This window comes from Felis catus, chromosome A1, assembly GCF_018350175.1.
Source record: "Felis catus isolate Fca126 chromosome A1, F.catus_Fca126_mat1.0, whole genome shotgun sequence".
In the NCBI taxonomy this organism is placed as follows: domain Eukaryota; kingdom Metazoa; phylum Chordata; class Mammalia; order Carnivora; family Felidae; genus Felis; species Felis catus.
The window spans coordinates 90,636,572-90,662,816 of NC_058368.1; the positions used below are offsets into that span (position 1 = coordinate 90,636,572).

General features: G+C 43.0%; 1 protein-coding gene across 3 annotated transcripts in view; it reads right to left on the minus strand.

Annotated features, from left to right (window-relative positions):
* RUFY1 (RUN and FYVE domain containing 1) overlaps positions 1-26,245 on the minus strand; it is a 60,198-nt gene that overhangs the window by 19,587 nt on the left and 14,366 nt on the right. For 2 of the 3 annotated variants that reach the window (XM_003980650.5, XR_002157119.2), the window contains exons 4-11: positions 25,161-25,262; positions 23,184-23,307; positions 13,929-13,990; positions 10,716-10,781; positions 7,747-7,816; positions 5,301-5,402; positions 4,309-4,425; positions 2,692-2,859 (exon numbers count right to left, since the gene is read on the minus strand). In XM_003980650.5, coding sequence (XP_003980699.2) covers positions 2,692-2,859; positions 4,309-4,425; positions 5,301-5,402; positions 7,747-7,816; positions 10,716-10,781; positions 13,929-13,990; positions 23,184-23,307; positions 25,161-25,262 — 811 coding nt within the window. The remainder of the gene's footprint in view (positions 1-2,691; positions 2,860-4,308; positions 4,426-5,300; positions 5,403-7,746; positions 7,817-10,715; positions 10,782-13,928; positions 13,991-23,183; positions 23,308-25,160; positions 25,263-26,245) is intronic. The other variant, XM_006927515.4, reaches the window with a different exon arrangement.

A 26,245-nucleotide genomic window follows, 5' to 3' on the forward strand; every position in this document is an offset into this window, starting at 1 on the left:
TAAATGAAACCATAGGGGCGCAGGGTTAGCTCAGTCAGTTGAGCATCTGGCTCTTGATTTCGGCTAAGGTCAGTATCTCATGGTCGTTGAGTTCAAGCCCCGCGCTGGGCTCCCCACTGAATGTGCAGCCTGCTTAGGACTCTCTCTCCCCTTCTCTGTCTGCCCGCCCCTGCTCACATGCATGCGCACCTGTACTCTCTCTTTCAAAATAAAAAAAACATAAAAAAATAAGAAATAAAAATAAATGAAACAATAAACTGTGGTCATCAATACACGGATTGAAGGGAAATAACCAGACCAGACATGGTGACTGAGGGAACTGTACTGTCACAAAAACCACGAGTCAGGCCTGAAGAGTATCTGTGACTGTTTGACCCTTCATACAATCTCCAGGCCAGCAAACCGAGACCAGTGGGAATGTGGCTTTTAAGCCGTGCAGCCACCAGGAAGGCTCACATTCCCCAAGAGCCCACTTCAAATGGGCTATAGAGATGGCAGACTTGTCAGGGACCATGGAGGTTGGCTGACAAGTTCTGTTGACGACTGAGGAAGGGTAGGTGGACATGCTAACAAATGGAGCCCCCAGCACCCTGGGCAGCCTTCCCAGCTCCTGCCCAGAGGTGCAAATGATGGCCACGGCAGGCCAGGGTCTGCCCTGTGGGTCTCTTGTTTCCTTTTGCAATCCTGTTTTGGCTCCACTATTTTATGCTGGGCGGGATGGGTTAATGTGAGGAAGACAGCTGATCTTCTGGTTCAAACACAGGCCTCGAGGGCTCCATGGAGAGTGCTGCTTGTCACCCAGGGGCTGCGGACTGGGAGGATTCTGGGACTGGACAGGACTTCTGGAAGCTCAGTGGGGCAGATGGTGGTAGTGACAGCTATATCTAGTGACCCTAGTGACTCCTATTCTCCCCTTCATCTGGCTCACAGCTGGGACACGCCAGCCCCAGGCTCCCCTCGCAGCCACGTCTGACCCTTGGCTGTGTTATTGAATGGAATGATGTGTGAAACTTCTCTCTCACTGTTTGGGAGGAGATCCTGGTTCTGGACTTTTGCTTTTCTCCCCCTTCCACTCCCTTCCAGTGGCCTGGACAGCTGGAGCTGCCATTAGCCTGGGTCCCCAAGCGACTGCGGGGGGCAATACTGCTGGTCTGAAATGATCTCCTCAAAACCATTATGCAACAGAAATACAAACTGCCATAGTTTGAAGCTGCTTTAGGTTAGGGCCTGCTAAATTATTATGGGAGTATGGTTTCCTCTGATGAGCATGAATATTAAGGTTACAGACTGACCCAGACCAGAAGAAAACACAAATTAAAATAAAGAATGTGTCAGGAGAGCGCAACGATTTTCCTCTTTTTCTCCCTGTGCTTTAATTTCCACTGCAGCTATTATTATAATGCTGGTTATGTAATAGTTTTTAAAAAGGCTGGGGGTGCCTGGGTGGCTTTGTAGGTTGAGCATCCAACTCTTGATTTCGGCTCAGGTGAAATCCCATGGTTCATGAGTTTGAGCCCCTTGTCGGGCTTTGTACTGACAGCTCGGAGCCTGGAGCCTGTCAGATTCTGGGTCTCCCTCTCTCTCCGCCCCTCGCCCACTTGTGCACTCACTCTCTCTCAAAAATAAACATGAGGAAAAAAAAGATTCTCTCTCTCCCTCTGCCGATTGCATATGCTCTCTCTAAAAAATTAAAATAAAATAAATACATAGATAAATAAATAAATGAGACTATGTTTAAAAAAAAATGGCAGGACAAGATAACATGTGTGTCTGTTCACACCATCTTTGACACAGATTGAGAGCACATCTAAAGAGGAGGAAGTGGGACAGTTCAGGCATTAAAACAGGAAACAGGGGCACCTGGGTGGCTCAGTTGGTTGAGCGTCCGACTTTGGCTCAGGTCATGATCTCACAGTTTGTGAGTTCAAGCCCTGCACTGGGCTCTGTGCTGACAGCTCAGAGCCTGGAGCCTGCTTTGGATTCTGTGTCTCCCTCTCTCTCTTTGCCTCTCCCCTGCTCATGCTCTGTCTCTCTCAAAAATGAAAATATAAACATTAAAAAAAAAATTTAAAAAAAAAACCCAGGAAACAGAACTTCAAAAAAAAAAGAAAAGAAGGACACAGAATGGTCCTGGGTGCTACTGTAGCCTCTGAGCAAGGAAGCTTTGCGATTTTTAGATGCTAGCTTTCAAACTCTGGCACAATTGCTTCTCTCTGGGCTACCTCCCCTGAACCGCTCTGAAGTGACAGGAGAGGTGTGCAGCCAGCCGTGCAGCTGGAGACTCAGCAAGATTAACTTCATGGCCCAGCTTGAAAAGACGACACTAACTTCTATCGTTCCTTAATCCACTTCTCCATTTCCTGGGGCAGACAGTCATTGAAGAAGACGAAAGACACTAAGGAGACAGTGAAGGGAAGAACGGGCCAAGACAGGGTTCAGTTTTCAGTTCTACTTTACTAGCTGTGCCACCCAGCGCACAAGATGCAGCCACTCGGGTCTGCCCTGTAATTTACACTTTCCCCCATGTTATCAACTTTTCTCAGGGGCTGCTGGGAGACCCAAATAAAATAAGTGCAGAAATGCGTAACAGGGCCTATGGACGGGGCCTCACGGAGGTGTCCGTCCTCTCTTCTGCGGCAAGAACGGTGTGAGGTCGCAAGGCTGTGCTAGGGACACAGAGTCAGCTCCCACCTGAACTTTGTGAAACATCTGTAAATTGATGGCTTTGACTTCCTCCAGCTGCTGGCGGAGGGCGACTAGGGTGTCCTGCTTCTCGTGGGTGTCCTTTTCGAGCAGCTTCATTGCGATCTCCATCTCCGTCTTCATTCCAATCTGCAGCTCCAGTTCTTTTTCTAGTTCCTTATCAATTAGGAATATCAATTAAGAAGGTGTTATTACAGTAGACACAGGGATGTATTTACCTGAGGGTGTATCTTGGGCAGTGGCAAAAATATAACCTGGAAGTCAGAGTAGGTTAGGGAGATTTAGGAAATTCTGTCTAGAGCATAACTACATTAAGTTTAGCCCTCTTGCTCATTTTGTAAGGAAAACTGGCTCTGGATCCAGTCAACAGAAAGTTGGTAGGTGGCAATGTGAGCCTTGATCCTGGCAACCACATTCTTTAAACCCGAAGATCAGAATGCACAGTCTGAAAGAATGTCTGCCAAACAATCTGACATTGCAATGTGAGAGTTTTTGGATTTTCATATGGTTTGCTCCTTTATGGCAATAAAGGTGCAACCATTTTGAACTAGTGCTGTCCTGGGTAACTCAGGAGACACGTTTCCACATCTGCGTAAAGACACAAAGCAGGTCCAAGAGTTGTGTCTACTAAAAAACACTGGTTGGGGCATTTGGGTTGGTTCAGTTGGTAGAGTGTGTGACTCTTGATCTCAGGGTCATGAGTTCAAGCCCCATGCTGGGTGTGGAGCATACTTTAAAATTCACGGTTCATGGGATCAAGCCCGGCATCGGGCTCTGCACTGGCAGTATGGAGTCTGCTTGGGATTCTCTCTCTCCCTCTCTCTGCCCCTCCTCCACTTGTGATCGCTCTCTCTCAAATAAATAAACATTAAAAACAAACCCAAAACACTGGTCACTGGCACAGAGATTAGGTAGAATATAATAAATAGACCAGAGGCTGACTGAGGGAACTGTGTTGGCAAAGCAACCTCGAATCTGGTCTCATGGTAATCCTTGAAAAAGGTTTATAAAACTGGAAAAAATACAAAACTTAGGTGTAAGCTAAGTAAGCCCTTAAAAAAACATTTTTTGGAGGGCGCCTGGGTGGCTCAGTTGGTTAAGCAATTGACTTCGGCTCAGGTCATGATCTCACGGTTCCTGAATTCGAGCCCTGCGTCAGGCTCTGGGCAGACAGCTCAGAGCCTGGAGCCTGCTTTGGATTCTGTATCTCCCTCTCTCTCTGCCCCTCCCGTACTCACACTCTGTCTTTCTCTCAAAAATAAATAAATATTTTAAAAATATTAAAAATTTTTTTAAAGGGATGATTTTTGATTCTTCATGAATATATTTCTTCAGACTTTAGAAACTTTGTATAAAAAACTCATTTGTTTTTAGAAGCAGATTTAAGCACACGTGTGAAAAGTGACAACAAATAACATGAAGGGCTATTGGGGAATTCCTTCTAAAGACACAGCCTATGGGTACCTGGCTAGCTTAGTTAAGCGTCTCAGCTCAGGTCTTGATCTCAGGGTCATGAGTTCAAGCCCCATGTTGGGCTCTGCACTGGGCACGAATCCTACTTAAAAAAAAAAAAAAAAAAAAAAAAAAAGACAGTCTTGCACTCACCAAACGGACTTTCTTCTCCTCTTTTAGCTGCTTCCACACATCACTATACATTTCATCCAGACCTTGCCGAGTTTGCTTGTAAGTGTCCAGCTCAACTTTTGTATCTTGTTTTGTTATCTATGTCAAACAAGAACACCAAGAGGCATGGTTTGCTTATGGAAGTGAGCTAACTACAAAGTATTTTACAATATACCATAGGGGCACCTGGCTGGCTCAGTCAACTCTTAATCTCAGGGTCAGGAATTCAAGCCCCACATTGGGCATGGAGCCTACTTAAAATAAAAACATTAAAAGAATATACCACAATTTTTAAAGACGTAGGATAACTTCTATATTTTAAGCACTGTAGAAAAATGCTAAAAGATACTTCAAAATATCTTTGAACCTGAAGGATGACAGTAAGCCAACAGACTTTTGAAAAGTTAGGTTCGGAAAACAATACATATTTAATTTTCTTTAAAACAAAACCGTTGTTCTTAGTGGGAAAGGCCCCCATTCATTCCATCATTCAGCATGGATTTTTATTTATCCAGCATGTTCTTTAGCAGTGGGTGAATTTCAAGATGAATCAGATATGGTCTCTTTCTGTTCTCAGGTCATTGTGTAGGACAGCTGCAAGCCAGCAATTCTATGACACAGAAAATGGGTTCTCTAATGGAGGGAGGGACAAACAGCTCTGGGAACAGGGGAGGAAGGCCCAAGGCCATGGATGGGGGCCATGGAGGCATCACAGAGGACACGGTACGTGAGCAGAGGTTGAAGAGTAAATGGGAACCTTTGAGTGCAAAGGCCCAGAGGTGAGGAAGCAGTGCGCTTGGAAGCCCGAAGTGGCCCAGGTGGCCTGCAAGTGGTGTGGGAGGGCACAGTGGCACCAAACAAGGCATCTCTGTACGTCCTGAGGCCTGTGTCACTATTAAACAATGAGTATGAGCTCTGCCACGGACACTTGCGCATGGGAGACATGCTGCCCAGCTGTGAGGTCAGTTTCTCACCTCCACGCTCTTTTCACTTCTTTCGCGAATTAACTCATTTTGTTCTCTTAATTGTTGCTGCTCTTCTTGAAGTGAACAAATCCGGTCTGTTGCAGCTGAAAGCTGATAAAGAAAGATTTTTATGTTCCTTAACGTTGAAATTAATCTTACCGTTCAGATTAAAAACTAACATTTGGCACCTTCACAATTGATGATGGATTTCCACGTATTTGGTATTTTATCATTTAATTTCTTTGTTTTGAATAGGGAATACATTCACATAGTTTAAAAAAAAAAATGAGAGCAAACCACTTAATGGGGTTAAGGATTTAATGTGGGCAAGGATTTATGGACACAAATTATTAGAGGCACTTGAGTGTCCAATATCACAGAAGCTTACTGAAAGACAGTGGGAGCATAAGGCAGAAATATGTAGTTATTAAAATGTTTGCAAAGGCTTTTGATGACTTGAGAATGTACTTCGGGTATAATATCAATAGGGGACAAAAGGCAAGTTCTATGGCACGTTCTCACCTCTAATTAAAAAGAAAAAATCACCTGTGTTAGAAATGCTTAGGAAACACTGGAGAGCACATATACATGGATAATAACAGTAGCTGTTACTTAGCAAAGGGATTATGGGCTTTTTTTCCTGATCCTTCACTCTTTTCCAGCCAATAAACAAGGATTATTTTTATCACTAGAGGGAGACTTAAAGCATTCTGGGGAAGGAATCACAACAAAATCTTCTGAAGCCGGGCCCTAGAAAGCCATCTTCCTGTCCTCGAATGAGTTACCATAGGTGGGGGCAAAGTGTATACAAGCCTGTTGGGAGGAGGTTCTCTGCAGAGGCAGGTAGAGGCATTAACATACCCACCAACCTCTCCTTATGCAGCCTCTGAACACAGCCTGGAGAGAGAAGGGCAGGCTGGGGAAGGAGAAAGAAGACGTGAACTGGGCTGTGCTCTTGGCATCACTCACTGAGGGGGCGGGGGCTAAAGCACTGAACGCCTCTCTCCTCTTCCTCAACTGCATCTAAGTCCACGTGGACTCAGAACCCACGACTGGGGTTTCTAAACGTTACCGCTGTGCCGAACTAAGAAATCTTAAGTCTCTAGAGGTGCTAGTTAGCCATCTGCTAATTCCCACTCTGCTCTCTGAAGCCAGGGAGAGCACACCCTGAGGAGAGGGACTTCTCTATAAAGCATGTTTCCCATTACAGTTGTTGGCCTTTGAAGAAAAAATAACCTAGCTGTTTAGTTTCAAAAGCTAAAATTAGACCTTCCTTCAAAGTATGCCACCTCGCCTGGGAGAACGAAGAGTCAATCTGTTTGTTCTAAAATCAACTAATGTCTCCACACGCCAAGTGTTGTGTGAGGCACATTTATATAACACAAATCTCATTTTTACAACACTGTTAGGTATGAGTTATCATCTGATTTGGAGATGAGGACAGTGAGGCCCAAAGACCTGCCTCCCTAATAAACTAAGGCCCAAAAGCCTACCCACCCAAGGGCAACGTGGGTCCTCCAGTTCTAAGTGTGGTGAAGCTGCTCCTGAGAAGCCCATCTACGAACACCGCCTTTGAATCTCCTTCTCCTCACACAAATCTGAGCTCCTCTCCTTAAAGCTTTCCAGCGCTGGCCCCTTGGGAGAGAGCAGTCAGTGTAAACAGAGGGAGCCTTAAACCGGGCCCTCTGTACAAAGGCATGCTCTGCGTCTCTCCTCTGGCCATAACCTGCCTCCACACTGAGGTGGGGGGTCACGCCCTGACAACCTCTCACAGCCCTCTTCCTCCCCAGTGAGACCTGGTGGGGAGGCCCGAGCAGCCAGGGACCGCTACCTGTGGAAAGCCTCAGAAAGGCTGAGCAACCCCCCTCCTGCTAACAGGAGACAAGATGTGTCCACCAAGGAGACTGCCGGGCAGCGGGCAGCAAGCTTTCTTCCTCGGCCTCAGCCCTCCTTCTTCCTGTCTTTTCATTCTCTCTCTTCCTAGTGAGAAAGCAGAGAAAGACCACACTGTGGGGAGACTGGTTCCAGGCTCCTGAGAGGCCGAAACACAGAAGGGGTGGGCAAGGGTACTTTTACCTCATAACAGAGTCTGCACCTTCTGGGCAGCAGGGAGGCATACTATGTCAGAGGAAGGTGGGGAAAGAGGAAGAGAGAAGCACATTCACCACAGGAGCTGGGCTTTCCGAAGGAGGCCCAGGGTTCACTGCGAGGTGATAAAACCTAAGTCACTTAGAACTGGCTCATGATCAGCTGCACTGGCTCATGGGAAGCCCCGGACAGGGCCACAGACATTCTAAGGATGCGAAATTCCGAGAACACCGGTCTCACATGCAGCTCAGTCCAAACTTAGCGATTCCCATTCTGACCAGTGAGCAGCTCCGGTCAGATGTACCAACCACAGTGTTTCTCTTAACCTTGGGCCATTTTGTCCTAAGAATTTCAGTAAGTTACAAACCTCTTCTTGAAGTTTTGAATTCGTCTTTTCCAAGCCATCTATCTTGTTTTGAAGATCCCCAACTGTGCAGCTAGAGAAAATAACATATTAAGTAATGGTGAACTTTAGGAAGGCTGTTTCCCCAACCTCTGAACAATGAGAATAGATTCCTAGGTTTCCTGTATGAAATGGAGAGTTGAGGGGTCTCCGATTAATTCAGAGATGAGAATTCTGAAAACATACGTATGTGTGCGTGTGTATACGTTTATTGAAAAGGTTTCAATGTCTTTCCCCCAAAATATGCTATACATTTCTTTAGCCAACTGGAAAGAAAATCATTTTTTCTCCCTAACATGGTAGATGGGAACCAAAATGTACTGGCAGTCATGTATCTAAATAATATCCACAACAAGATAATAGTACTTTGGGGTTGTAGGATCAAAGGGGGATCTTTTTTATACTTTGCCTCATTTTTTCAAATATTCTTTAAGTAATACGTACTATGTTCCCACTGCAAAATATGTAAAACAAATGTAAATCTGATAAATAATAATAACGGCCACAATAATGATACAGTACCTTCCTTTTTGGAAGGTCTCTTCTAAGCACTTTATTTATTTCAAATTATTTGTTTGTTTGTTTGTTTATTTATTTATTTATTTATTTATTTATTTATTTATTTATTTAATTTTTGAGATTGAGAGAGAGAGAGCACGCAGGGGAGGGGCAGAGAGAGAGAGGGGAACAGAGGATCCAAAGCGGGCTCTGCGCTGACAGTAGAGAGCCCAGAGCCCGATGTGGGTCTCGAACTCATGAACTGTGAGATCATAACCCAAGCCGAAGGCAAACACTTAACCAACTGAGCCACCCAGGGGCCCCTAATTTTTTTCTAATGTTTATTTATCTTTGAGAGCAGGGGAGGGGCAGAGAAAGGGAGACAGAATTCAAAGCAGGCTCCAGGCTCCACGCTATCAGCACAGAGCTGGATCTGGGGTTCGAACCATGAACCATGAGATCATGACCTGAGCCGAAGTTGGACACTTAACCTACTGAGTCACCCAGGTGCCCCTTCTAAGCACTTTAAGTGCATCAACTCATGTGACCCTCTCCATAATTCTATGAGTAAACCTTACCGTTACCTATTTCACAGACGAGGAAACCATAACTTTACACTGAAAAACTCACTCAGGTTTCATCCCCGTTTGGAGGGGTGCCAGGATCTGAACCTAGTCAGTCTGGCTCGAGAACCTGTACCTTTTGCCACTAACCTGGTGCCTTTTGCCAGTGGGGGAGCGGGGCAAAGAAATAAACCTGGCAAGGTTAATGAATCAAAGTTCAGGCATTAGATACGACAAAAATTAAAACACGACAAAATGAAAAAAAACCACAAAAGATATAGAGGGAATTACAAGTCTTTAAAGTATGTAATTTTCAGTTCTATTCCAACTGTAACATAGAAAACGTCCCTAAAATTTATGCTTTTCTTAGAAAATATAAATTACCAGGGGCGCCTGGGTGGCTCAGTCGGTTAAGCGTCCGACTTCGGCTCAGGTCATGATCTCCCCAACTCGTGGGTCTGAGCCCTGCGCCGGGCTGGAGCCTGGAGCCTGTTTTGGATTCTGTGTCTCCCTCTCTCTCTGCCCCTCCCCTGCTTGTGCTCTATGTCTCTCTCAAAAATAAATAAACATTAAAAAAAAATTTAAAAATAAAATATAAATGACCAAAAAAGACACATCCTCAGGAGAAAAAAACACAGATAACTCAGGAAAAAACTGAAAAGCTGACAAAGTCTTGCCTCAGTAAAGGCTTTGAGCTTCACATTTTCTGATTTCTTTTTTAAAATTGTTTTAAAAAAGTAATCTCTACACCCAGTGTGGTGCTCGAACTCACAACCCTGACATCAAGAGTCGCATCTACTGACTGAGCCAGCCAGGCGCCCCATGCTTCACTTTTTCAAGGAGCAAATAATGCTCATGAACCAGAAGCTCCTCCTGATTCATTCTGTGAAGATGCATAATCCTGACACCGTGCCAGAGGGGGGAAAAAAACTACAGAACAATTAGGTCAGTTCACATATCAAAAATGATGCAGTTACTAAAACTATGATTAAGTAGAGTTTATTCCTGTGACCTGGAAATGGTTCTGTATGAAGAAATCTATTAATAAAAAACCTCCCATCAACAGATTAAGGGATAAAAGTCATGATTGCCTGAATGATAATGAATGTCTGATGAAATCTGACATCTCTTCCTTACAAAACCGGTCAATAAATGAGGGATCTATCAAGGATCTCTCAAAGCAACAGCCAACATCATGCCTCAGGAGAACTTGGAGCACTGTCCCCAGGCATGTTCTGTGAAATGTGCCAGCTCCTTTAGCTGTCTCGTTGGCTTTTGGGGCCAGCGGGGCTGTCCCTTGGAGCACTGCTTATGTGCACTGCCCACTCGGAGGGGATTCAGAGATACAGAGAATAACCTGTCTCCCAAACACATTAGACTGTGAATCTCTGCCCATTCTCCACCAATACCACCATTGGCTAGTGTTTCATGGAACACAGCGGGAGCTTTCCAGTTAAAATGAAAAAAATCACAGAAAAGATGCCTGCTGTTGCTACTGAATTGCTGTCGGGGTTTAGCCCTTTTCTCCTGTCCCGACACACCAGAGGGATGTGTGCGGATTCCCTGTAGGAACAGTGCTTCCCATGGCAGTCACTTCCAACCAGGTGGCTGAGGGGTGAGGGGTGAAGACTCAAGGCTTAATTTGTTTGCTTTCTACAATGTCTAACTGCATAAAACAAAGAACCAAAGAACTCCCAAAGCTCCTTATTGAGAAATCATACTCCTCTGGTCTGTACACACAAGCACGCTATGATACCCCTTTTTCACTTGGTTTGGAAAAAAGGTCAGTTATGGCAACTGAAAAATGTTCCACGGAACAATTATTGGGTACTGAGAATTAACTGTGACACTGGAAAAGGGAGTGAGTCCTACCTTAAGTGCCGATTAAGTTCTTCCACGTAATTTTTTTGATCAAGGACATCAGTAATTCTTTCGTGCCTTTTGAAAACAGCATAAAAAAGACAGAAATTCCTTTAATACATGGTTAATACCTTGTAACCATCTCCCAACCTTCCAGGCACCTCGAAGAAGTACCAATGTCATCATGAAACTAAGGCACAGTCAGAGCTTAGTAATAATGTCTGCCTGGTCCTGGTCCCGGAGTGAACAGAGCAAAGCTGGCCAAGGGTGTGGTGGGGATGGCAGCCAGGTCCTTTGGAGATGCAGGAATGTGGGCAGGCTTCCTGTAGACACCCTCCTGCCTTGTCAGGCCAGGCATTTGGGAAGAGGAGAGAAAGCCATCTGGCATATGAGGTGGAAATACTGACAGCCAGATACAAATGGCCCTCCCTCAAGGTGGCAGATCAAGCTTATGATACTCAAGGGAAAGAGAAATGGCTCAAAAAAGGAGACAAGAGGCTTTTCAAAACATAAAGCTGACTAGCCTGGGTAAAAAAAAGATGTTAATTAAAAAAAAAATTTTTTTTTTTAAATAAAAAATGTTTATTTATTTTTGAGAGAGACAGAGACAGAATGTGAGTGGGTTAGGGGCAGAGAGAGAGGGAGACACAGAATCCGAAGCAGGCTCCAGGCTCTGAGCTATCAGCACAGAGCCCGACGAAGGGCTCAAACTCACGAGCTGTGAGATCATGACCTGAGCTGAAGTCGGACGCTCAACTGACTGAGCCACCCAGGTGCCCCTTAAAAATTTTTTTAATGTTTTTATTCATTTTTGAGACAGAGAGACAGAGCATGAACGGGGGAGGGGCAGAGAGAGGGAGACACAGGACCCAAAGCAGACTCCAGGCTCTGAGCTGTCAGCACAGAGCTCAATGTGGGGCTTGAACTCATGAACTGTGAGATTATGACCTGAGCCGAAGTCGGATGCTTAACCGACTGAGCCACCCAGGCGCTCTTCTTTAACATTTTAAAGTTAGGCATCCCCCTCCACCCCTGACCCCCAATCTCCATATATATATATACACACACATATGTACATACAGGGGATCATTCTACACAGGTTCTTGCCACAGGTGCTGGATTTGTTTTTCAGCACATTTTTTTCTTTTACCTATTCTGCCCTTCACATAGCTTTTCAGGTAACCCACGTTAATAGTCTGTTGAGCCTATATGCATATGACCATAGTATCTGTCTGTATTATATACATAGATACAGTATGTAATTAAAACATAGAAAATACGTTAGGGATTTCTTGGGGTTGTTTACAAAAATGACATACAGTTGACCCGTGAACAATACATGGGTGGGGGACGCCAACCCCCTGCACCGCTGAAAATGTGCATGCAACTTTTGACTCCCCCAAAACTTAACTACTCATAGTGTACTGTTGAGGGAAGCCTTACCAATTACATAGTCCATTAACATGTATTTTGTATGTTATGTGTATTATATACTATAGCCTTACAATGAAATAAAATAAAATGTTATTAAGAAAATCATAAGGAAGAGAAAATACATTTACAGTACTGTACCGTACTTAACCGAAAAATATCTGCGTAAAAGTGGGCTTGTGCAGGTCAAGCCCATGTTGTTCAGGGGATCAACCGTATATACCCTTATACTTTTCTCATTTGATAACACCTTGTGGAAATCCCTCTAAGTCTACTATAACCAGTAGGTCAAATTTGTTCCATAATATCTCATAGAATGGAATATTTTGAATGTTCTGTAATTCATTCAATTATCTACTATTGGTAGATATCAGTTTATTTCTATTTCTTTACATTATGAGTATAATTTTGGGGGGCTCCTGGGTGGCTCAGTTGGTTAAGTGTCTGACTTTTGATTTCGGCTCAGGTCATGATCTCACACAGTTCCTGAGATCAAGCCCTGCTTCAGGTTCTGCGCTGACAACACAGCCTGCTTGGGATTCTCTGTCTCCCTCTCTCTCTGCCCGTCCTCACTTGTGCTCATGCGCACTCTCTCTCTCTCTCAAAGTAGACAAATAAACCTTAAAAGAAAAAAAAAGAATATTTCTGTTTAAGTTTCAAGTGGGTGAATCCTTATACTCAAGAAGCCTGAGGTATTTGTGGGGTTCCCACTGCTGGATAAGGTGTGCTGCTAGGGCTTGGGGCCTGTGAGAGTCCTTATAAAGAACACATTTGAGAGACAGATAACAGATACGGTAAACTATTCAAGCACAACCCAAGGGTTTACAGTGAGACTCCCTTCCATGCCTGCCTCCTGGCCTCTTCCCCTCACCCACCCAGAACAGCCACTGTTAGTAGGTGTCTACGCACCACTCTAGAAATGGTCCAAGCGTGTGGAAATACAACATATAAATGTGGATGCATATTCTTCAGCATAACTCAAATGGTAGCATGTTATATACATTGTTCACTTTGTTTTCTACCCTACCCCAAATGACTCCTTTAAAAGGATGTTCTTGGGGCGCCTGGGTGGCGCAGTCGGTTGAGCGTCCGACTTCAGCCAGGTCACGATCTCGCGGTTCGTGAGTTCGAGCCCCGCGTCAGGCTCTGGGCTGATGGCTCAGAGCCTGAAGCCTGTTTCCAATTCTGTGTCTCCCTCTCTCTCTGCCCCTCCCCCGTTCATGCTCTGTCTTTCTCTGTCCCAAAAAAAAAAAAAAAAAAAGTTGAAAAAAAAAAAAAAGGATGCTCTTGTTAATAATAAGCAGGAAGGAAAGCGTAATAAGGAAGGAGAGCATAATAAGCATGGCATGGAGGGACATCCAAGACACACTAGGATCAAGGAATGAGTCCAAGGGCAACTTTTATATATATATATATACACACACACACGGGAGTACCTATAATGGTACCATCCCACTTATATTCAAACAAACCATAAGGCAAATTATACAACCAATAAATATATACCTGCAAGGCATTTAAAAAAGGTGTGGAAGGAGACATGAGCAGCTTCCTCTGAGGGAGGAGCAGGCACGGGATTGAGCTGGAGATGAGGGGGCAATGTGAATGGGGACATTCCTTTCTACCCTGCAGAGCTTAGCTCCTTGCACAATGAGCACATTCATGTGTTATCTCCGTGACTAAAAAATACCTGCTGAAAATGAAAAGGTCGAACAAAGCAAAAACAAACGTAGCATTCTTTCCCAGAATTTCATTAAAATTGTGAAGAACAGCAGCAGGCATGCAGTTACTTACTCTTTGCCGCCATCAAGACCCTGTACATCCTTAAGGTAGAGGGAAAAATCGATCACTCCAACCTGATCGACACAAAACGTACAAGTATTAAATAGGAGAAACTTTTTCTGTTTTCCGTAAACCATACATCTTTAAAATTCAGGGCATTTACCTTCCCGTCTCTTTCCTACACACATTTAGTCGGGCTGACCACCTCTACAAAAATAGTAATCAACTGAACAAACAAACCAAGAGAGAGAGAACCCCGCCAACTTCTAGAAGAAAAACTTATCAAAAATCAGGATTTAAGGGAAGATTCTGAAGTTTTACCCTCTCGTCAAGACTAGTTTTGTGTATTTATTCACTAAGCAGGTTGTTGACAAAGATCAGTGAAGTTCTTTGGGTATAGAGCAATTAAAAAAAATTGGGGGGGAGGGCGCCTGGGTGGCTCAGTTGGTTGAGCATCCAACTTCAGCTCAGGTCATGATCTCACAGTTCATGAGTTCGAGCCCCCCAATCAGGCTCTGTGCTGTCAGAGCAGAGTCTGCTTTGGATCCTTTGTCCCTTCCAGCCCCCTCTCTCTGTTCCTCCTCTGCTCATGCTCTCTTTTTTTTTTTTTTTAATTTTTTTTAATGTTTACTTATTTTTGAGAGAGAGAGAGCGAGCGAGCGCGGGGAAGTGGCAGAGAGAGAGGGAGACACAGAATCTGAAGCAGGCTCCAGGCTGTCAGCACAGATCCCGACGTGGGGCTTGAACTCACAAACTGTGAGATCATGACCTGAGCCGAAGTCGGACACTCAGCTGACTGAGCCACCCAGGTGCCCGCTGCTCATGCTCTCTTTCAAAAAAAAAAAAAAAAAAAAAAGAATAAACATAAAGAAAAAAAAAGAAAAAAGAGGCCTGGGTGGCTAGACTAAGGTGGTAGGTAACCTTAACTGACATTCTGATCCCCTCCTTCCCTAAATTGTGGTGAAATGGTCCCATCTCATTTTCCAGGGGAAATTCTCTGCTGTTGTGAACGAGGGAGAACCAGAGCCCCTCACATCTGAATGTCAAGGGCTTTGTCCAGAAATAAAGCCCTTGAGAGAGAATGAGAGCCTGGTCTGCCACTGTCTGTTACAGCATGAGTAAGTGAAGCCACTTCTTCTTCTTCTTTTTTGTTTTTTTTAAATGTTTTTTAACTTTATTTTTGAGAGAGAGACAGTGCAAGTGGGGGAGGGCACAGAGAGAGGGAGATGAAAACTGGGAAAATGGGGTCCATCAGTAGAGAAATATTGATCAGTCATGTAATAGCCATGTCATGGAGCCCCATGCACCCATCACAAAGAATGCAGTGGGTGGATGTATGACATAATGACATGAAGAAAGCTCCAGGAGAAAATGAGAAGTCCCAGAGTGATATATACAGCATTAACCCTTTACAGTAATACCACTTTGTTAAAGCCACAGCCATGTGTGAGAGTTTCTGCAACTTCTCTGTCACACCTCCCACCAACCTACATTCCTGACCCTTGAACCTGGGCAGCCTCAGTGTCTGTCTTGAGTAAAAAGCAGCAATGATTCCGTGACTTCTGCAGCTACATTAATGGAGGCAACATAAGCTTCTTCCTAGCTCTTCCTAGAGGGGCATATAACATTGAAGTTCTGAGCTTCCCCGAAAGAAGTCTGGCTACCCTGAAGCTACCATGCTGGACACCAAATGGAGAGACCACACGAGGACAGGGGTGCCTGAGAAGCCTCTGCGGTTCCTGTCCCAGCTCCCTGAACCTTCTCAGCCCGAAGACAGATAAGCGAGAGAAGAGGCCTTCAGTGATTGCTGCCCCAGCCACCAACCTGACCGCACAGAGCTCTTAATCCAGAAGCGCCTGCCTCTCTCTGTCCAGCCAACCGCTGAGATACAGTGATTGCTATTGGTTACCTGGCTGTTGATTCGTCATCCAGAAATGGGAGCAAGAAAGGATTTAATATGAAACAAACCCACATATACAAAAATGCATAGAAAAAGTAGAACTGTTTCTAGAGAGATTTTCCCCCTCAATATTTACCACTATCTATGGGGACGAAAGGGATCAAGGGAGGGGAGGGGGGGAGTTTGAATTTCATTCTTCACTTGATATGCTTCTGTATGAACTTTTTTTCAGCAAGCATGCATTTCTTTTGTAATAAAATTAAATAATAATATATCGGGGGGGACTGGCTAGCTCAGTCAGTAGAGCATGTGACTCTTGGTCTTGGGGCTGTGAGTTCGAGCCTACATTGGGTGTAGAGATTACTCAAAAATAAAATCTTAAAAAATAATAATAATAAAATTTAATTTAAAAAGTACACTTTGGGGCACCAGAGATTCTGTGTCTCCCTCTCTCTGCCCCTTCCCTGCTCATGCTCTGTCTCTGTCTCTTAAAAATGAATAAATGTTAAAAATTTAAAAAAAAAGTACATTTTCAACTGCAAAAAACCCTCAACAATAGAAGGGAGAGAGGATTAATACTCAAAGTAGACATTAATGGATCAGAAAGCAAATAAAGCCCTCCTCCCAAAGCAGAAATAATCAAGAGCAAAAGATCAAATGTAAAAGCTGGTTCTTCGAGTTCAATATAGCAGACAAATCTCCACCAAATATGATCAAGATTTAGCAAGTGCACAACACTGCCAATGAGAAAAGTGAGATTTTAAGAAGCTTAAGAGAATACTCTCTTATAACCAATAGACCTGAATGAAATATATGACTTTTGGAAAAATATAAATTACTAAAAAATTGTCCTAAGGGGCACCTGGGTGACTCTTGATTTTGGCTCAGGTCATGGTCTCATGATTGTGAGATCAAGCCTCGTGTCTGGCTCTCACTCAGCGTGGATCCTGCTTAGTATTCTCTCTCTCTCTCTCTCTCTCTCTCTCTCTCAAAAAAAGAAATGAATAAAAATAAAAATAAAAAAATGTCCTAAGACACTGGAAACCAATACATTGACCAAAAGCTAAACGAAAAAGTGGTCAAACAACTAAGGACCAAAAAACCCATAAAGCTAAAGAGATCATCCCAGTAAGTTCTTACAAACCTTCAGAGGAAAAAATCATTCCTGGTCTAATAAATAGTTGCAGGAATACAGAAAAGAACATTATCCAGCTTATTTTATGAGATTACATTCTGACACCACAAAGTGGCAAAGACAGTACAGTAAAGGAAAACTGAGAACAGTGTCACAAATACAGGGAAACACAAAATTTCCAAATAAACCACAGACATGTTGAATCTAGGAGGACACTAGAAGAGTAACACATGATGACCACTCCTGTAAACCCTGTTTACTTGAGGAATGCGGGGATAATATCACAAAAGGAAACCTATGAATGAATTCAGTTATATTTATGGGTTAAAAGCTAAGACATTTTAAAAGACACCAAAAAAAGGTATGTGATGGCACTGCATGCTCATTTATAATAAAAATGCGAAATAAATTAGATTGGCACAGTACTTTCTGAACATGAGAAAAAGGATCCCTCAGACATCAGTAGCAAACATTCATGGTGACATATGAGAGGCACTGTGCTAAAGAACAAACCAGGGAAATGAATGGAAGTGTGGGATCATATATCATACACCTGAAACTAATGTAACACTGTACGTTAACAATACTGGAATTTAAAATAAAATTCCAGGGGCGCCTGGGTGGCGCAGTCGGTTTAGCGTCCAACTTCAGCCAGGTCATGATCTCACGGCCCGTGAGTTCGAGCCCCGCGTCGGGCTCTGGGCTGATGGCTCGGAGCCTGGAGCCTGTTTCCGATTCTGTGTCTCCCTCTCTCTCTGCCCCTCCCCCGTTCATGCTCTGTCTCTCTCTGTCCCAAAAATAAATAAACGTTGAAAAAAATAAAATAAAATAAAATAAAATTCCAGGGGCGCCTGAGTGGCTCAGTGGGTTGAGTGTCTGACTTCAGCTCAGGTCATGATCTCATGGCTCGTGAGTTGGAGCCCTGTGTCAGGCTCTGGGCTGACAGCTCAGAGCCTGGAGTCTGCTTCAGATTCTGTGTCTCCCTCTGTCTGCCCCTCCGCTGCTTGCACTCTGTCTCTCGCATTGTCTCAAAAATAAACATTAAAAAAAAATTTTTTTTAATAAAATTCCACTGTGAGCACAGACCTACATATGGAAATGCTATTTAAGATTTTTAAAAAATATTTTGAGACAGAGCAAGAGCGCACAGTCAGGGGAGGGGTAGAGGGAGAGAGAGAATCCTAAGCAGGCTCCACTTGGCGAGGAGCCCGACTCTGGTCTCAATCTCATGACCTTGAGATCATGACCTGAGCTGAAATCAAGAGTCAGAGGTTTCATTGACTGAGCCATCCAGGAGCTCCAATGTTATTTAAAACTAAAAATGAATGAAGCAGGCTACTACTGTCATTTCAGAGGACTCTTTAAAGGTTCCCTCAGATTGTCTCTTAAATAACGGTAACCATAACAGTACAGAATTAAAAATAAAAAAAGAGGGGTGCCTGGGTGGCGCAGTTGGTTAAGTGTCCGACTTCAGCCAGGTCACGATCTCGCGGTCCGTGGGTTCGAGCCCCGCGTCGGGCTCTGGGCTGATGGCTCAGAGCCTGGAGCCTGTTTCCGATTCTGTGTCTCCCTCTCTCTCTGCCCCTCCCCCGTTCATGCTCTGTCTCTCTCTGTCCCAAAAATAAATAAACGTTGAAAAAAAAAAAAAATTAAAAAAAAAAAAAAAAAAAGAGGTGCCTGGGTGGCTCAGTGGGTTGGGCATCCAACTTCAGCTCAGGTCATGATCTTGCAGCTCGTGGGTTCGTGCCCCGCGTCGGGTTCTGTGTTGACAGCTCAGACCCTGGAGCCTGCTTTGGATTCTGTGTCTCCCTCTCTTTCTGCCCCTCCCCTGCTCACACTCTGTCTCTCAAAAATGAATAAACGTTAAAAAAGTAAAAAATAAATAAAATAAAAATAGAAAAAGACCAGAACAGGATGCTTTATCATATCTATTATTTGATAAGAGTCACAATTGAGTTTTTATTTTGGAATCTAACAAAGTGATGTTCAAGTTCACATGGCAGAATGGACAGCCTGAACTATATCTGAAAAGGAAATAAACAAAGTAGGCAGGAGGTGAGCGACTAGAATGTAAAACATACTATGTGGCTCTGGTAAATTAAAGACTGTGTTACTGGCACAGGAATAGAGAGATTCGGAGACTACACCTCAGAGTCCAGAATAAACTTCAGTAGATTTTGGATATTTCACTCATGATAAAGGTGAAATTCCAAATTAGCAGAAAAATATATTTACTACATGACATTGAGAAAACTGGTTTACTATTTGTAAAAGAAACCTAGACTCCCACTTCACACTATGTCAAAACAAATGACACACGTTATTTAAATGTAAAAAAAAACAAACAAACCAGTTTTTTAAAAATTACATTAATTTTTAGATGGGGACAATACCTTAGAAAGTATAAAGAAAAAGTCCATTAAATTTGATGGCACCAGCAGGGGTGCCTGGCTGGTTCAAGTTGTTAAAGCATGCAACTCTTGATCTCAGGGTCATGAATTTGAGCCCCATGTTGGGTGTAGAGATTACTTAAAAATAAAATCTTAAAAAAAAAATCAAATAAATTTGAATGCCAAAAAAAGTATTTTTTTCCTTGCAGAGAAAACCAGCTGTAAGAAACTAGCAAAAAAATTTATAACAAAAATTCTGACAATTAATATCATTAATCTATAATAAAGGAGTGGGAAAAAATGGAAGACACACAAAAATGGGAAAAGGAATAGGGATGGGGAGTCACAAAAGCTGAACCACCAATGGCATATAAAGCATGCAAAAAATACTTGACCTCCTGAGTCCTCAAAAATATAAATTCGATGGGGTGCATGGCTGGCTCAGTTGGTAGAACATGTGACTCTTGATCTCAGGGTCGTGAGTTCAAGCCCCATGTTGGCCACGAAGCTTACATTTATTTATTTACTTATTTATTTATTTTTTACATGTATTTGTTTTTATGTATATTTAATATATTTTTAAGTCTATTTATTTATTGAGAGACAGAGAGACTGCAAGTGGGGTAGGGACAGAGAGAGAATGGGAGAATCTCAAGCAGGCTCCTTGCTGTCAGTGCAGAGCCTGACGTGGGGGGTTGAACTCACAAAACTGTAAGATCATAACATGAGCTGAAATCAAGAGTCAGCTGCTTAACTGACTGAGCCACCCCAGTGCCCCTGAGCCTACTTTTAAAAATAAAAACATGTTGGGGCGCCTGGGTGGCTCAGGTCATGATTTCACGGTTCACAAGTTTTGAGCCCTGTGTCGGGCTCTGCGTTGACAGCTCAGAGCCTGGAGCCTGCTCTGGATTCTGTCTCCCTCTCTCTCTACCCATCCCCTGGCTCATGCTCTGTCTCTCTCTCCCTCTCAAAAATAAATAAACATTACAAAAATTTTTTTAAATAAAAAAAAAATAAAAAACATGTTTATAAAAAAATGCAAATTTGAGATGAGCTGTTTTTGTCTATCAGATTGAAAAAAGACCAAGAAAGCCCACCATGACATCACAATACTCATGTAGAATGTTTACTGTGACACAGTAGTCCCAAAATTTATCCTAAGGAAATCAATGGACAATAGTACAAAGAGGTATGAGGATGTTTACAATACTGTTGTTGTAATGTGGAATCAACCTAAGTTAATAAGGTACTGGTTAAATGAATTATGGCACATTCATAAAATGGAATACAGGCATACCTCATTTTATGCTTTATTTGTACTTTGCTTAATTGTACTTTGCTTTATTTTGCTTTGTTGTACTTCGTGGACATTCCTTTTTTACAAATTGAAGGTATGTGGTAACCACGTGTTGGGCAAGTCTATCAGCATCATTTTCCCAACAGCATTTGCTCACCTTGTGTCTGTGGTTCACATTTTGGTAATCATGTATTTCAAACTTGTCCTACTTTGTTATGATGATCTGTGATCAGTGACTATGACTTGTTGAAAGCTCAGATGAAGGTTAGCATTTTTCAGCAATGAAATATTTAAATTTTTAAAAAAATATTTATTTACTTTTGAGAGAGAGAGAGAGAGACAGAGCATGAGCAGGGAAGAAGTAGAGAGAGAGGGAGACACAGAATCCGAAGTAGGCTCCAGGCTCTCAGCTGTCAGCACAGAGCCTGACATGGGGCTTGAACCATGAGCCGTGAGATTGTGAGTTGAGCCAAAGTCGGATACTTAACTGACTAGGCACTCAGCAATGAAATATTTTAAAGTACGAACATTAATTTTTATTTAACTTATTTTTATTATTTACTTACACATTTTTTTAGGTATGATGTTATCACATCACACACCTGATAGGTTATAGTATAGTGTAAACATAACTTGTATATGTACTGAGAAACCAAAAAACAAAACCAAAACCAAAAAACCCTCCATGACTCGCTTTATTGAGATACTTGCTTTATCGCAGAGGTCTGGAACTGAATTCATAGTATCTCTGAGGTGTGCTTGTACTGTGCAGCCATTTAAATAGTTTATATCTTGGGCGTCTGGGTGACTCAGTCAATTAAGTGTCCGACTCTTGATTTCGGCTCAGGTCACAATCTCATGGTTCATGGGTTCCAGCCTGGTGTTGGGCTCTGCTCTGTGTCAGTGCGGAGCCTGCTTGGAATTGTCTCTCCCTCCCTCTCTACCCCTACCCCACCATGCTCTCTCTCTCTCTCTCTCTCTCAAAATAAATAAACTTAAGAAAAAAAAAAAAAAGATTTATATCTCAGGGCACCCGGGTGGCTCAGGGTTAAGCGTCGGACTCTTGATTTTGGCTCAGGTCATGATCTCACTGTGAGTTTGAGCCTCCTGTGGGGATTTGCACTGTCAATGCAGAGCCTGCTTGGGATTCTGTCTTTCCCTCTCTCTCTGCCCCCTTCCTGCCCACCCTCCTGTGCATGTGTGCACTGTCAAAATGAATAAAATAAGCTAAAAGTAAGTAAATAAATGGTTTATATCTCTACTGACATTGAGAGCTATGTGGGACATAGTGTGAAATAAACAAAATTACAAAATGGTGTGTCTGGAATAATCATATTTTGGTTGAACAAAAGTCCAAATACCTTTAATAAAAGATATAAACATACACCCCCTATTCTTGTGCTGGAAGGATAGATATCAAAATGTAACACTGTATTACTCTCTGAATATGGGATTATGTGTGAAGTTTTGTTTCTTTTCAAATACTTGTCTGTATTTTTTGAAAAATTTTCAACATACAAAAACAATAAAACTATTGGGGAAGAAAGGGGGGAGAGGTTATAAGAAAAAAAACAAAACAAGAACAAGCTGACCTGGGTATAGAGGGATTAGAGGAAGCTTTAGATTCTTCAGATCCAAACTTGTGGCAGGAAGAAGGCTGGGCATTGGCCCAACCACAGCTACAGATGCTCTGAACAGGGGTGGAGGTCAGGATGGGTCGGGGTGTCTCTCCCCGTCACACATCTATTGTCACTGCCACCAGGAGCGTAGGGCTCAACTCTGGTCACCTGCTCCCATAAGCAAGAAAGCCTCCCAAGAGGGCTGTCTCACCCATCAGGGCACTCTGATCTGTGCTGCCTGCTTTCATTTGCACCCCATTGTATCATCTCACTTCCCAAATCTCTCCTGACTCTACCTTCCTAGTCCCCATCCAACCTTTGGGACTTTGCTCACTGTTTTTGCTGTCTCCACTGTTGGCCCCTTCTAAACTTATGACCTGGATGGCTGCTAGATTGCTCTTTCTCTAAGCTGGGCCCAATCATTTCAGTACACTGCTTAAAAACCTCCAATGGCTTTTTTTTTTTTTTTTTTTTTTTTTTAGTTTATTTATTTATTTTGAGAGAGAGAGACAGAGACAGAGAATCCCAAGTAGGCTCCACACTGTCAGTGCAGAGCCTGACATGGGACTCGAACCCACGAACTGTGGAGATCGTGACTTGAGCCGAAATCAAGAGTCAAAATGCTTCACTGCGCTACCCAGGCAGCCCTCTGATGGCTTTCCAAGGTTCCAGACACAAAAGACAAACCCTTTTGCAGGACACCGATGGCCTGGAAACTGAGCCCAGCCTCTACCTTCATTTCATGTGCCTCTGTGCCTTGGCCAAGACTTCCCCTTCCCCGGGGGGCTTCCCCCTCTGCCCCAGCCTTCCAGTAGACACCCTCTACCATTTGCCCCTTTCTTCGGCTCAGCCCATGTCCTCAGGTCTTATGGAAAATCCCTGGCCCAAAGAAGGCATTCCACTTAGAGCCAAGATTCCTATTTTACCTGAGAATCCAAGTCTTCTCCTTTTAAGCAGAGATTGGCATCGAGAACATTGAGTCCCACCAGCAGACCCACAATCACCATCCCTTCCTCTTCCATCATCAATGCCTCAGGCTCATAGAACTCACTGAAAGAGATTGACACAGCAGGGGGCTTCTTAGGAAGGGATGTTCACCACCCCATCTCCCTGACCTGCACCCCTTTTTATCTCCCAGCTGACAGCTGGGCTGCCGGCTTCACCAGAAGCCAGAAACTCCCTGGTGTCCATTTCCTCCTGCCCCCACCTGCTTCAAGTGCTGCTATTTCTTCTCTGGCCTCTCTTCTCTTCCTGTGGTTGAGAATGGGCTCCTCCCACCTCTAGTCTAAGGCTGACTCCTCCATCTGGACCCTGGACCCTGGTCCTTCTCACCTCCTCTTGGCTCTTCTGTTCCTGACCATCACTCTGCCCTTCCTTTCTCTGCTGGCTCCTTTTTCCGCACTGTGAGGAACTATTTCTACACTCATGTTAGCCGGAAGCAGGTTTCCACACCCCCCACATCCAAGAATAAAACCCTTCCCTCTTCCCTGTGTCCCACGGAGCAACACTGGATGCTTTTACTTACCTCCCGAGTCACCTCAGCCATTCATAGTGGGGCCCTATCCCCTGTCTACTACTGCTCCTGGTCACCAGTGATGTGCTAGTTTACCAGCTGTGTGTGTGTGTGTGAGTGCATGAGAACTTATCATCTTAAGAATTAGTTCGTTAGGTCATAGGGATGAAAGGTCCAGCATAGGGAATAGTCAATGGTGCTGTGGTAACTCTGCACGGCGACAGAGGGTAACTACACTTGTGGTGAGTACAGCATCATGGTGTAGACTTGTGGAATCATGATGTTGCACACCTGAAACTATGTAACGTGTGTTAACTATAAGTCAATTAAAAAAAAAAAAGAATTAGTTCATTAGAACAAAATCTGTACCTCGAAGCTACTCAGTGTGACTTTACTCAAAGTGCAAAGTATGTGAAGTATTTAAAAGTGCATTTATCATGTTAAAGATATAATCAATAATAAGCCATGACTTAAAATGTGGAAAATTTTGAGTGGCAGGCCATACTATAAAAGCTACTTTCAACTCAATTAGACGAAAAGATTAACTCTAGAGAGATTCTTCCCTTATAAATGCTCATGTTCTAGAGAAAATTCCTTTTATGAAGATATTTTTGTTTACATACGTTTATATGTACATATTTTATAAATTTATATTTATATATTTATAAATATCAAAAATGAACCAGTCTTGGGCACCTGGTGACTCAGTCGGTTAAGCATCCTACTCTTGAATTTCAGCTCAGGTCATGATCTCATGGTTTGTGAGATCAAGCCCCATGTTGGGCTCTGACAGTGCGGAGCCTCCTTGGGACTCTCTCCCTCTCTCTCTCTGCCCCTCCCCTGCTCTCTCTCTTTATCTCAAAATAAATAAACATTAAAAAAAAAAATGAACCAGTCATAAATTTCAGAGACAGCCAGTTAGTCATTACTGACGCTAAGAGATATAAAATTTTACAAACTGGATATGGAATCCTAAGATAGGTAATATCTTGAAAAAAGCAGGATTTTATACTTTAAAGTTGTTCACTGCATCTGGTTTTAAAGTCATTTTTTCCCTGTTATCAACAAGTCAAATAAATAACATTTTGTTGAAGCTTAACTGAGTAGGCTGTCAGTTACCTAATCATAGGGATTTTGAAGAATGAGTTTCGAAATGACTTTTCAAAATGAAAAGTAAGTATGACTCTTCATTCAAAAGGACTTTCAGATACCCGTGCTTACAAACTAAAATACTCTTTTAAAACTAAGCCACAGGAAATTTATGATGAATAATAATTCAAATAAAAGCTGTGTATGTTGTATACTCGTTTCAATTCAAAACAATCTGCAGAACTATGTTCTAATTATTTACAGAGCGAAAGACAAGCAAAGATAGGAGGGAAAAAAATACCTTAAGAGATGTTTATTGTCTATAAGCACTTTCAGATAATCTGCCAGTTTCTTTTGCATGAGTGCAAGATAAAGCCATGCTCTGCCTCTTCCCACAGCTGTCCTAGAATTCAGAGAATCAAACTGTTAAGGTGTTAACACCAAAAATCCCTCAAACCCCACTTTAAAGAGATACACATATTCACACATGTACATGCACATCAACATGAACACAGAGAACACTGTAAGAATAGTGGCTTTGGGGGTTGGGTGGAACATACGGTCTGCGGAAGCCCAGAAAACAGCTCTTTGGGTACAGTTTGAATTTTGTAGCGGATGGACATGTACTTTTTGTCTGGTTGGTTTTTTTTTTTTTTGATGCAAAAAGATGATTTTATTAAAGCATGGGGACAGGACCCATGGGCAGGAAGAACTGCCTATTTTGACAAAAGAGTGAGAAAAAAACACTCTTAATCCTCAAAAATCTGATTTCTGGAACAAATACAATTAGGTAAACCTTTGCATATATTCACAAAATTTCACAGGGGGCCAGGAAATACCAGATTAGGTTTGTATGTCAGACATAGGTCATGATGTCATGATGTGTGGGTTTGAGCTCTGCATCGGGCTCTGCGCTGGCAGTATTGAGCCCACTTGGGATTCTCTCTCTCTCTCTCTCTCTCTCTCTCTCTCCCCCCCCCCCCCCCGCCTCACTTGCTTTCTCTATCTCAAAATGAATAAAACTTAAAAAAAAAAAAAAGAAAAAATTCTGGGTGACAAATCATACTGCAAAAGATATTTTCATTTATTTATTTGTTTGTTTATTTATGTGGGGGGGGGGAGGAGCAGAGTGAAGAGACAATCCTAAGCAGGCTCTATACCCAGTGTGGAGCCTGATGCGGGGCTCAGTCTCACAATTGTGAGATCATGACCTGAGGCCAAAATCAACACTCAGATGCTTAACCAACTGAGCCACCTAGGAGCTCTGATATTTTTTCTTTTAAAAAAATTTTTTTTTTTTTGAGAGAGAGAGAGGGCAGGGGAGGGGCAGAGAGGAGGAGAGAGAATCCCAAGCAGGCTCCCCACTGTGAGTGCAAAGCCCAATGC